General features: G+C 35.1%; 1 protein-coding gene across 1 annotated transcript in view; it reads right to left on the reverse strand.

The window, feature by feature from the left end:
• The window catches only part of SPMIP4 (sperm microtubule inner protein 4), a 33,111-nt gene that overhangs the window by 18,337 nt on the left and 1,267 nt on the right, over positions 1-13,507 (reverse strand). The window contains 7 exon segments of the mRNA XM_079151146.1: positions 1,675-1,746; positions 6,411-6,432; positions 6,435-6,452; positions 6,455-6,475; positions 6,478-6,529; positions 6,533-6,547; positions 6,550-6,586. Of these exon segments, the coding sequence (XP_079007272.1) occupies positions 1,675-1,746; positions 6,411-6,432; positions 6,435-6,452; positions 6,455-6,475; positions 6,478-6,529; positions 6,533-6,547; positions 6,550-6,586 (237 nt within the window).

A 13,507-nucleotide genomic window follows, 5' to 3' on the forward strand; every position in this document is an offset into this window, starting at 1 on the left:
AAAATGTTAAGTTGGCATCTAAATTGCTCTCATGTGACAAATTTTTCTGTGATGTTGATAAGTATATGACTAAAATTGATTTGATTCAAAATGAAAAAAATAAATTTTAAACTAAAAGGAAATCTTTTTAAAAATTCAAAATTAAAGAAAATGAAAGTAAAATGAAATTCGCAGAGATGCCACTTGCTTGATCCAAACCAGTTAATTAATCCTATGGCCATATTCCATATCTGCTTTGCAAAGTTAAACCCAAAGGGTTAAAAACCCAAGCAAACACCAATTTTATCTTTTTGGCTCCCTCTAGTGGCTAAAATCTATACTGCACCATCTTTTGGGCTTTTTTGTTCTATTTAGTCATACATGACAGCAGAATGCATTCTGATTCATTTACACAAATGGAGTACAACTTTTCATTTCTCTGGCTGTACATCTTCTTAATCTATAAACAACTAACAAATCTTAATAAAGGTCAAGAAATAGTATGCTAACTTTAAGTCCTTTGGATATAAACCGAGGGAGTGGGATAACTGGATCAAATGGTGGGTCCATTCCAAGTTTTCTGAGGATTCTCCACACTGCTTTCCAGAGTGGCTGCACCAATTTGCAACTCCACCAGCAATGTATATGTGTGCCTTTCCCCCCACATCCACGCCAACATCTACTATTGTTTGTGCTCTTGATAATAGTCATTCTAATTGGAGTAAGATGAAATCTTAAGAGTTGTTTTAATTTGCATTTCTCTAATTACTAGAGATGTTGAACACTTTTTCATATATTTATTAATTGCCTGTATGTCTCCTTCTGTAAAGTGTCTGTCCACTTCCTTGGTTACTCTTCCAGCACTTGTTCCTATTCCTGTGATAGACTTATCACATGGATTATGACTATTTGTCTTTCTCCCCCAATAGATTATACCTATGGACCTGGACAATATATACTCCATGATAAGTCCTTAACTTCTTGCATAATGACTGACAAATTATAGGAGGGCAATTCAGAAATATTTGCCCCATTAAACAGAATGAAGAAGTCTGATGTTCTAAAAACTGTAAATAAAGAACAGGTGGTAAAACAAAAAAAAAAAAAAATATATTTTCATTGTTACTTCAGTACTGTCAATATTTTATTCTTATTTGACAAAAAATAAAATGTATGAATTTAATATACATGACAAACCATTTTAAAGAGTGAAGATAATTTAATATACTAGAACATAATACCTTTAAGCAAAGGGTAAATTAATAAATATTAATTATCCAATTATTTAGTAATTTTTTAAAGAGTTACTTGTAGATAACCATAAGAAACCTCTCATGAAATATCAATTCAAAAATCTGTTGAGGGCCACTATGGCATTTTCTGTCTATTTTTCATCAAATATAATTAGATTGAGTAAGTAGGTCTAAGGTAGGGATGACCTGTAAGAATCCCTTTGAACTTCACTATTCATTACTTCTTACTCTTTGTTGACTTGTTTAAATGCTACAAACCATTGCTTTTGGTTTATTTGCTTCTAGGATTTCTAGTATTAATGATGTCTATTTTAATAAAAAGGAAGAATTTTTTTTTTCTCTAAAAGGCTCCCCTGTGAGGACTTTTTTATTTCTCATATGACTCATTTCTACTTAAAATATTATTGATCCCATGTAAGGGGAAGGGGGACCTCAGACTTACAAGGAATCATTTCCATAGATGTCACTTTTTTTGTTCCGTGTCAAATAATAGAATTGTTCAATAGGAAGTTTTCTAAAAAGAAAGAAAATATTAAATTGAACATCTTTTTAAATTAACATAGTATAATGGGGAGATTGTAAAAGACAAGTAGATTAAGACAAACAATATATAGAAATTCAGTATATAAAAAGGTGATACTTTAAATTGTATAAAAGTATGTATATTTCAATAAACAGTACAGGAAAAATTCACTACCCATTTGGAAAATAGTACATCTCTTCACTAGTCAAAAAGATAATTCAGATAGATTAAAATCTAAAGAATTGAGGATAAGTCTACAAATATTAAAAAAGAAAATGTATAGGTATATGTTTTTTTCTTAGCTGATAAAGAGGGCCTTTTAAATAAGATTTTTCTTTCAAAAGTTAAAAGCCAAAAGAACATTTGATAAGACAAAGGACATTACAAAAAGCCTAAATAAAACAAAAGTTGGAAGAAATAAAGATAACATATAAGGGATTGTTGATACCTAGGACATCTACTAATTCTACTAAATTAAAAAATTTGTATTTTGAATATTTTATATTATGACCCAGAAACTTCCACTTAGGATATGCCCTAGAGAAACATTTGTGCATGAGTCCAAAGCCCTCTACAAGGAGGTTCATAGGTTCATTACAGTAAGTTAAAAAAACAAAAAGGATCAAAGAACTATGAGTGGCTAATTCACACTGAATTATCCATATTGTGGAATATTATGAGAAATTAAAAATAATAAAGTAAGTCTGTATTTACTGACATAGGACTAGATTGTAGGGGGAAAAAACACCCAAGTTTCTTAGCACTGTGTATCAAATGATTTCACACATAAACAAAATTTCCCATAAAATTTCAGTGGGCACATGTATAACTGTGTAACTAGATAACAGAAGGTATGGAAGGAGACACACCAAATTGGTAACTGTGGTTCCTTCTAGGAAGGGAAGTGGGGTTAGGAAGTGGTGGTCAAAGGAGGCTGGCCTCATCTGGAATGTTTTCAGACGTGTGTAGTGCTCACTTGTCACTGTGGTTGCCCTGTATCTTTTGAATGCCCTCTCTGTTTTTATAGTGAGTTGGTACTGTGAATCTCATCTACCCAACATAGTTACTCACCGGCAAATCAGTATCTACTGCAGATGTGGGTGATCGGCAGAACTTTTGGGCACACATTTGCACCCTGGATGCTAGGGAGGCTGTGAAGTGATTTCTGGATCTTACTTGGTCAAGTGGGATGTTCCAAATGTGGGAAACTAGCAAAACACAGAGACGGTATTGCACCTTTCACGTACCTCAGTGCCAATACCTATGACTACATTTTTAAATGAAGAAAATAAAGGGATGCTGGTGAGCACTGATCCATTCAGATGATTGGGAAAATTATTGATCTGCAATAGAACAATAATGTACAACAATAATTTTTCCAGTCACTGTCTGCCCTTTTGTCTGTCTCAAGATTTTTCCCCCTACTAACAGGATGATCTACTCTTTTAATCTCTTTAAAGTAAAGTAGAGAATTGCAGAGTTTTGTAGGCTCACCTTGTCTTAGTTGGAATGTAGGGGTTGGGTTAGGTATAATGATTCTCTAACAATCATGCTGTTTCCCCTTGGGCCCCAACAGGGAGAGTATGGGAATATATGGGGTGGTTTTATTTTAGTTGTCACAATGAATTCAGGATGCCTACTAGTATTTCCAGGTCAAGAGCCAAAGATGCTAAACACCTTGCAATATATGGGACAAAGAACTGTTCTGCTCCAAATGCATTCTTGGAAAACAATGTTAGGGCCTGGAATAATCTCCATAAAGTTTTCTTTCCTCGTCTGCCACTTACTAAATGAATGGCATAGGTTGTTTGCCTTTCATTGGTGACTGACTGCTGATAAATTTGTACTTGTCTAATCTTTTATGAAGGAGAGATTTTGCTTTGTGAAGTCATTTATAATACCTTTCAGTATTATTAAAGATTACTAGAAAAATCAGAGTACCCAGGAAATTCAAAGTACTTTTAGGTTCACAGAGCACTACAGCTGTATTTTAAGAGCTTTTAACCAGTAGCTTAAAGGAAGAATTTCCTTTTCCAAAATGAACAATTTTACCACTTTACCAAACTTTAAGCAATGTTTATGGAAGTGAAAACTAAGTTATACACTTTCATTACTTTGTGATTTGATTCTGTCAGTAACTGATGCCAAATTAGGTGATAACTGATCTCACTTAGAATTTCTGAAACTTGCATATTGTGAGTAAGTATTACTAAAGCTCCTTTATGATACTTTGCTATGCTATTTTATGTCAGGAAAACTCCGAGGGGCAGTGATGCTCCATGTGGCATAACATGGATGTTGCACTGGAACATGTGTACAGAAACATTTTCTGTAGTAAGAAATGCTCTTTTTTAGTTCTTAACCCCAGATGACATACTTAGGATGTCTCATCTTAACCTTCCAAAGGAGTAGGTACTTTAAGTTTCCAAAGGCACAGGACAGAGGATTTGGTGAGGCAAAAGAGTGATCCTGTTTCCCACAAAACCCCCACTGAAACACCTCCTGCCAAAGGAGGTGGCAGGGTGTGGTTGCCAGAGAAAACCTTTTTTTTTAAATTTTATTTTTTATGAACTAAATGAGGCTTCACCCATGAGAAGCTGTAAAAACTGTTATTCTGTATAAAAGGCTCTTTTTAGGGAGAAAGAAAAATATGTAATAGAAGTTATTCCTTGTTAGGAAACAAGGTAAATTCTATTCTGTAGTTGTTTGCCAAGCAATTTGCATTAAACATGAAGACAGGACTTTGTCCTAAATATATTTTTAAGAGATGAACATGCTAAAGTGATAATATTTGACATAAAGGGACATGAAGGGACCTTAACCTACATTTGTGAGTCAGAGATGACAAATAAGTGAAACAAATATTTCTTCTCCCAGTATCTTGGGGCTGCATTCAGTAAGACCAACACAAACCTTTCACTTCAACTAGATTCTCTCAAGAAACGAGTATTTGTCTTTCTTTTTTACACACTGAAATTATATGCAAACACTTCTAATTATTTTAGAATTCTGTGCATTTTTTAATATTCAAATTTTGGAGGACAATAGCTATAAACTCCATAAAGAGTTGTAACTCCCAGGTCTGCAAAACCATACTTTCTATACTTAAATTACTGAATAGATAAATGAATAAATGGATGAGTTTTATGGTTTATATATTAGTGCCCCAAAACCTCATGTGTGAGACCATGCAAGAAAGTCTTAACTTAATCAGTGCATTATCCCCCAGAGGGATTAACTGGGTAGTAACTGTGGGCAGGAAAGGTGTGGCTGGAGGTGGTGGGTCACTAAGGGCATGCCTTTGGGTTTTTGTCCCTGGTGAGTGGAGTGCTCTCTCTGCTTCTGGTGCCATGTGCCTATCTGCTTTCCTTGGTCACACTCTTCCCCATGATATCCTGCCTCACCTTGGGCCTTGAGGAATGCAGCTGGCCATTTATGGACTGAGATCTCTGAAACTGTAAGCCCCCAAATAACCTTTTCCTCATCTAAAAGGTTCTTGTCAGGTCTTTTGGTCATAGCAGCAAAAAAGTTGACTAAAAACAATGAGTGAATAAAATGACCAGGTGAAACAACTTGGATTTTGTAGTCAAACAAACCTGAACTCAATATCCTTGTTCTACTACTTTATAACCTGACGCCAATGGAAGGTAATGAAACTCCTGGTTCTCTGTCTATTCATGGTAAAACCAGGATGATACCATCCATTTTACAAAGATATAATTCTCTATTACATTAAAAAGTTAAACTTAAAAACCTGTTGAATGAGTGAGTGAACTTGAGGTCCTTACTTCTAACAATGTGCTGATCTCTAGATCTTCCCAATTGGCTCTGACTATTGGCCTTTTCATCTGTCAGTTTTTTACAGTTTTACTGAGGTATTGATAAGATTATCAGCTGCACAGTCACTATTTAATGTTTCTCTTTGCTATGGCTTGTCTTACCTATTTATTTCTTTTGCATGTTATATAACAAAACCACTAGCTAACTAGATTGTCAGTGCAGGTAATCAAAATTTGTTAGATAAATAAGAAGAAAAGTAATCTTTGTGCCATGGTTTGGTGGATTCTTCTCTGAATTTCATAACTAAAATTAATCTTTAGTAAATATTTAATTTGAAATTTAATTTATTCTTCAAAGTTTTTTGCTTTATATTGTTTTAACTTGTGTTTTTGAATAGAGTTGCTGAAAGTGACTTTAACGTTTATAAGTTATTATTGAAGTACGTAAATATTTGAAAACATTGCCTGCAATTTTATGACTATAAAGATTGGTGAAAAATTACAAATCAAAGTTCCAAAAACCAAGAACATCTGTACAAATTAGGCCAAATCTTTGCTCAGACAAAAACATGTTTAATTTAATATCCTTTTTTCCTCCTCATATTCTCATTTAAACTTTAAATAGATGTGGTAAGTGAGGGAATTAAGTTAATCAGATTTTTTTAGAATACTTTATCATCTCTAAGGACATAATAAATTTAATAAAAGGCTTTTTTTATTTCATTGATTAGAAATCATATATGAGTTTTTCTATCTGTGTCCTTTTATACATAGTAAAAGAAATTAGTTTGGAGGCATATTTAAGTTACACAAAAGGTTCAACAGAAATAGAGAAAATGGATAACACATCTTATGTGACTAGCTCAGTTTAGTTACCTTGGCCAGTTTCTCCCACCAATCCATAATGCTGATGTCCTTGCCCATGACACGAGAAGGTTCATATTTGGCCTGTGTTCCTCAGGCAGTGAAAGCGGTATAATCCCACCATATTCCTTTCAGGCGCCCCATGGAAGAGCTTACACTGTTGGAGTGACTTCCTTAATTCCTGATACCTGTGGGAATAGAAAGACTTTTGAATTGTTCAGCAACAACTAAAAGTCCTATTGCTTCATAAGTATTTTAGATAATAGAGAATTCTTGGTATGGATATATTATGATAGTTTCTGGGTAGATAGGCATCATGGTACTGCGGAAGAACTGCAGTTTGATTCCTAAATTCCGACAGATTATCTACCCGCCCCAAACAGTGGTAGTATATTTATCTAAATAACATTGAGAAATACTCACAAGATATAATTCCTCAACTTACAGTATAATTCAATGGCTTTTTAGTTTATTCACAGATATGAATGTTCAACTTTAGAACATTATCATCTAAAAAAAAATCCTGTACTCTTTAAATCTTCACCCACTATACACTTCACCTTTCAGCCCTGAGCAACTATTAATCTACTTCTTGTGCTATAGGTTTGCCTATTTGGACATCTCATATGAACTGAATTATATATACTGAATTATATAATTACATGTTAAATTATACAATATTGGGTCTTCCTCTGATGGGCTTTTTTTCTCTTTTGGTCCTGGGGATTAAACTCAGGGTGTCTTAACCACTGAGCCACATCCACAGCTCTTTTTTTTTTCTTTGTATTTTATTTAGAGACAGGGTTCACTGAGTTGCCTAGGGGCCTTGCTAAGTTGCTGAGGCTGGCTTTGAACTTGCAATCCTCTTGCTTCGCATCTGAACCCACTGGGATTACAGGTGTGTATTACTGCACCCAGCTTCTGATGGGCGTTTACATAACAGTTTCAAGTTCATCCGTGTTGCAGCACGTGTCTGTACTTTGTTCTTTTATAGCCACATAACACTCTAATATGTGGATAATACCACATTTTGTTAGCTGTTCATCAGTTGCTGGATAATTCACTCTTAGGAACAATGCTGCTGTGAATACTCATGTCCAAGTTTTTGTGTGAATACTTTTTTTTAATTTAATTGGGAATACATAAGGGAGCTAAATGGCTGAGTTATATGGTAATTCTGTGTTTGTTAAGGAACTGCCAAACTGTTTTCAATTGCAGGTGCTTTATTTTTACATTTCCACAGTACTGTATAAGGGTTTCAATTTTTCCACATTCTTGCCAACAGTTGTTATTGTGTTTAAAAAGAACAATATTATTATAGCCCATTTAATGAGTGTGGTGTTATTTGGTTTTGATTTGTTTTTCCAAATGATTAATGATATTGGGAGTTTTTTTCATGTTACTAATGGCCATTTGAATATCTTCTTTGGAGAAATGTCTATTTGGATCCTTTGCATTTTTTGTTTTTTTTGTTTTTTTTTTGTAGTGCTTGGGATTGAACCCGGGCCTTGTGCTTGCGATGCCGCACAGTACCAACTGAGCTATATCCCCAGCCTCCTTGTATTTTTTAATCAGGCATTTTGTCTTTATTTTGAGTGTATAAGAGTTTTTTTTTTTTTTTTTTTTACAAAGTTAAATTGTCTTTATTTGCAGTTTGCTATGATTTTTTTTTTTTTTTTTTTTTTTTACTTGTATTTTTATTGCCTTGGTCTACTGGTAAGTCCTCTCGTGCCTTGTGCATTTTTTTTTTTTTATTGTAAACAAATGGGATCCTGTTGTTCTGTTTGTACATGGCATAAAGGCAATACCATTTGTGTAATCATAAATTTACATAGGGTAATGTGTTTGATTCATTCTGTTATTTTTTTCCCTTCCCCCACCCCTCCCCCTCCCACCCCTCTTTTCCCTCTATATAGTCCTTCCTTCCTCCATTCTTGCCCCCCTCCCTAACCCTAACTCTAACCCCTAACATTAACCCCTTCCTCCCTCCATAAGAGTTCTTTATATGTCCTAGATACAAGTCTTGATTACATATGATGTGCAAATAATTTTCTCCTGGTATGCATTTCCTTTTTGCTTACCTGCTAGTGTCCTATGAAACACAAAAATTTTTAATTATCACAATATTCAATTTATGTTTCCCTGTTTTGCTTGGCTTTGGATGTAATACCTAAGAATACATTGCCAAATCCAGATCATGATTTATTCCTGTTTTCTTCTAAGGGTTTTATAGATTTAGCTCTTAAATTTAGGTTGATTTGATTCATGCACAAGTTAATTTTTATACATGGTATGAAATAAAGATCCAATTTATTCTTTTGCCTGTAGAAACCCAGTTGTTCCAGCACCATTTGTGGAGAGAGTTCATTGTCTTGTCTACAGATTATCTTTTTTTTTTTTAAATGGAGAATACTGTAAAATAATAGTACAAATATTATAAAGGATATATTTGTTACTCAACAATTCAGTGAAGTTCACCACGCTCACAAATGCTCTGTCTGGATGAGGATTTGGAGGAAACTGAGGAATGATTTCGAGAAAATTGAGGAATTAAGTTTTGCCCCTGGGTCAATATGTTGCTGATAGGAATAGCCCAAGTGGAACCAGGAACCAAAAGTTAGATGGACAAGACTCTAACATGCTACCCCATCTTCATCCTAGGAATCTGGATAAAGTTTGAGGAATTCCCCAAGGCTTCAATTTGTAAAGACTTGAGCAGAACTCATTCAGATCTCGAGGGCTGTGAAACTAGGGTTGAATTTTGGACTATATTGAGCTAATGTGAAGTTCAGGAACTTAGGGCACAGTAGAGAAGAGCCATGGTGAGAGGTGAAGCACGAGAGGGTAATATCCTATGGGGCCTCATAAGCCTTTGGACTGCCCTGTAAGATCTATGGAGAGCCAGTCAGAGACACGGAAGGGGAGTTCAGAGAGTCGGGTTGTGCCATGTTTTTCTTTGTGCCAGTACAGTGCTTGGCTTAATGCAATCTCCCTATAAAAAAGTACTGATGGAATAAAGAAATAACATGTAGCACTGCATTGTTTTAAGAAGTCACTGGATCAAAGACTGTTGAACTATGGTCTATAGGTAAATCCACGCCCACTACCTGTTTTTATAAGTAAGTATTTTATTGGAATGCAACCAAAGCCATTCTTTATGCACTATCTATGGTGTTCGGCTGCTTTGCACTATAATGGTAGAGTTGAGTAGTTGTGCCAGTAGTCGTAAAGGCTAAAATATCTTTCTGGTTCTTGGTTCTTTAAAGAAAAAGTTTACCTACCCCTACTACTAGCTAGTCAGGGAGAGTCTTGGTGACTATGGATTTTGGGTGCTGTAGAAGGGATGCTGGCATTCAGCTGTCAGACCTCAAGGCCCATCAGCTCTCTGACTATGATCAACAGACATGGTTTGGGGGACATGACAAGTGAAAAATATTTAAATACATGTGATTAATGACAATCTAAGCTTTATATTTAGCTCTGTAAAAGTAAATTTAAATCATAAAATGAATCATTTCTCAACCATTTGACCCCATATATTACATTGTCCCAGAGGATGAGCCAGGGAAAATGTTAATCAATCATGTGGGCTGGCATCCACCTAAGGTGATAAGTTGCAAATAACCATTTAAAAATAAAGGACAGGGCGGGAACATAGCTCAGTTGGTAGAGTGCTTCCTATCATGCACAAGGTTCTAGGTTCAATCCCCAGCACCACCAAAAAAATAAAAATAAAAATTAAAAGGACAATGCCAATAAGTCATGTTTCTCTTTTATTTTAGGGTCTCTGGTCTCCCACCCCACCCTATAAGCTTTAACATTATATAGGAGGAACCAATTAAAAGTAAAAAATGAGGTTTTCAGATGAAAATATTTCAAAGTTTACACAAAACACATCTCCATAACAAAAATGATATGATCAAATAACGGATACTGTAATCTACAGCCAAATAAAATTGTGTTTACTTATTTTGAGGAAAGATGCATTCTCTGTTGATGAACCAGTGTTTCATTCTGAAGTACTGTATAGCATTTTAAGTAACATATTCCATATCAAAAGGGCTAAATTTAGTCACAAATTAATGGAAGGCAGGATTAAAGGAAAACTCAGAACAAAGTAACTCTCATTTTTTTTTTTGTTAGCAGAGTGCTAATCATAAAAAAAAAAACAGTTAAAGAATCAGAAAACAAAGTAAATTCAGAACCTATAATGAAAAACTAAGCAAATTTCAAGGCACTTCTTTAAGTAATATGTTTGTTTGCCTGATGAGCTTGATAACTTGTAAGAGGTAAGAAGTCAGGTGAATGGAAAACGGGATAGGAATCTGTGATGATTTTTGGTAGCTGTCCCTGCCACTGTTAAATTTTCAATGGAAGAAATACAAAATACACTACCTGCTTATTTACTTAATATTCTTTAGGGAGATAAGTGAGGCTGTATGAAATAGTGTCTACTATAATTGTTCTAAAATATACAAGTGAGTAAATTAATTGAAGTACTGGTATAAAGATTAGCTTGCTCTTGGTCTTGGGTAAGCCAGAAACAGAATCCAAACAGAATCTTGGTTTTCTTGCTGTCTTCAGTGTTTTCTGCTAGCCCAGTCATTCTCAAAATAAGCTAAAACTTTTAAAAAATACGGACCCTTGCTCTACCTCAGACCTAGTGAGCCAGAATACATGTAGATCAAGCCTGGGAATGAGTATTTTTAGAAAGATCCTTGGGTGATTTTGAGGTGCCCTTGTTTGCAAACCAGTCCTGGGTAACAACACAGCTAGATGGTATTGTCTATTATAAAAAGAAAGAGGTGGCTAATGTGAAAACCATTTTACATAACTATTAGAATTGCCAAGTTTGTTCAAAATACACATTTTAAAAGGGTTAATAAGTTTACCTGTTTAGAAAATTGAGCTGCTGAGAGCTAATGTAGGCTGGGACTAAGGTTCACCCTTATCATTAGGAAGGGTATTCCAGGAGCTTTTTGCTTTGTATTGTTTTGCTTACAAGAAATCCTGTGGTTTGAGTTGGGAGCCACAGACCCAGAATTTGGTCTGAAGAAATAAACCACAGCAATGAGAGAGCAGGTGCCACTGTTACACTGATGATACTTTCCAGAGAAGTTCAGAAGTAACATTTAGGGAAAAGAGAATCTTATGTAAGCTGTCTGGCTGCCTTTTAAGAGGGAGTTAAGATAGTTTCTGGGAATACATGATCATCCTGGCTTTCTCAATCACGGGACTGTGAAAGGAAAGAATTCGCATGAAAAAGGAAAATAAGTTTTAGTTATTAGGAGCCAAGCAGATAGTTAATATCTAGATATTGTTTCAAATAATCTTTAATTGCAGTTTATAAGTAGTTGACTATATGTGTATTAAATTTTATAGTCAGTTAATGAAAAGCAGTGGTTTGCAAACAAGGGCACCTCAAAATCACCCAAGGATCTTTCTAAAAATACTCATTCCCAGGCTTGATCTACATGTATTCTGGCTCACTAGGTCTGAGGTAGAGCAAGGCGGTCCGTATTTTTTAAAAGTTTTTAGCTTATTTTGAGAATGACTGGGCTAGCAGAAAACACTGAAGACAGCAAGAAAACCAAGAATCTCACACTTTTGAATCTCACACTAGTTAAGGAATTTTAGAGTCAAACCTTGACCAACCCAGGCCATTTAGCTAAATTAATCAATATTTCAGTGAAAAGTTGCTGCTTTAATTTTTGTTTGTTTTAGGTACTGGGGATCGAACCCAAAAGTACTTAACCATGAGCCACATCCCCAGCCCCTTTCTATTTTTTAAAATTTTGAGACAGGGTCTCACCAAGTTGCTCAGGGCCTCACTAAGTTCTGAGGCTGGCTTTGAACTTGGGATTCTCCTGCCTCAGCCTCCCAAGCCACTGGAATTACAGGTGTGTGCCACTGTACCTAGCTATAGTGCTTTTTGAAGGCACAGTGAATTCAGTCAGACATGTCAGCCCTAAATTTTTACTCAGGTCTCTTTTTGGCCAAATACACGTTGCTATTTTTGAACCAGGAACAATTTGCCCATCCCCAGGTCAACATGATCTGCTACAGGTTTCCTCTGACTCAAGGGAAGTGCTCCCTAATCTGATGGCCCTTGGAGTGGAAAAAAGCTGGAATTTTGAGCAGAAAGCCATTCTTATGAATTAGGTTACAGCAGTAGAGTAGGAACAGCAAGGACTGATGCAGAAGGAGAAGTGAACTGAGCCCTTTCCTCTCCAAATATAAAAATACTCCTTTTCATTAATAGTATCAGTTCACAAAAATTTTTGTTGAATATGATTTTACATTTAAAAAAATTGATAGGACACAATGGTATATTAATTCAGTGATACTGTTTCTGGATAAAAGATGTAAAGGAGTTTTCTTCCTTGTTCTTTAATTTCATATTTTTTTCTGTTGGATAAATGAAGAATTTGTTTTCCCTGGATTTCTTCAGTTTCCAAATTATTTATAAAGAGCACATTAGCTTTGTAATTAAGGAAAAAGCTTTTCATTTTCTTCATGTAAATAGTATTTCTGTAAACTGGAATTGATCCAGGAAGTCTGATCACCAAGTATGGTGAAAACTTTATGCAAGCTGGGAGAACAGTATTGCATCTGGCAAAGAGAACCTGTACAGAGGCCAAAAGAGTTTTCAAACTCTTCAAGGGCTTATTAGTCTGGGGATGCTGAGTTATTATTTTCATAGCTTCAGAGTTCATAGATACTACCTACCAGAATCAGCAGGTAGAAATTACGAGGAAGAAAAGTGTTCTCACTAGAAATAATTATCTAACAATCAGGAACATTCAAATATGGAGTAAACTACTTCCATGGTAGTGATGTCCCATTTTGGAAGTTTTCAAACTGAGGGTAGGTGACTTCCTGTCTGAGTTCCTAAAAATAATTCTTAAATAAGAAACCCGGCCAAGTAAAATTTCAAAAATCACAAAACAAAACATGACTACACAGGCTATGTTTTCACCAAGTGTTTTGAGATTTTTTTCCCTCCCTTAAAATAATTCAAATAAATCAGATATAGAAAAGGCGAACACTAAGTTCTTGGCAAATTACTTGTCTGTATCTGTTCATATATAAAATGGGGATGATAAGAG

The sequence above is a fragment of the Sciurus vulgaris genome, assembly GCF_902686455.1.
Source record: "Sciurus vulgaris genome assembly, chromosome: 8".
In the NCBI taxonomy this organism is placed as follows: domain Eukaryota; kingdom Metazoa; phylum Chordata; class Mammalia; order Rodentia; family Sciuridae; genus Sciurus; species Sciurus vulgaris.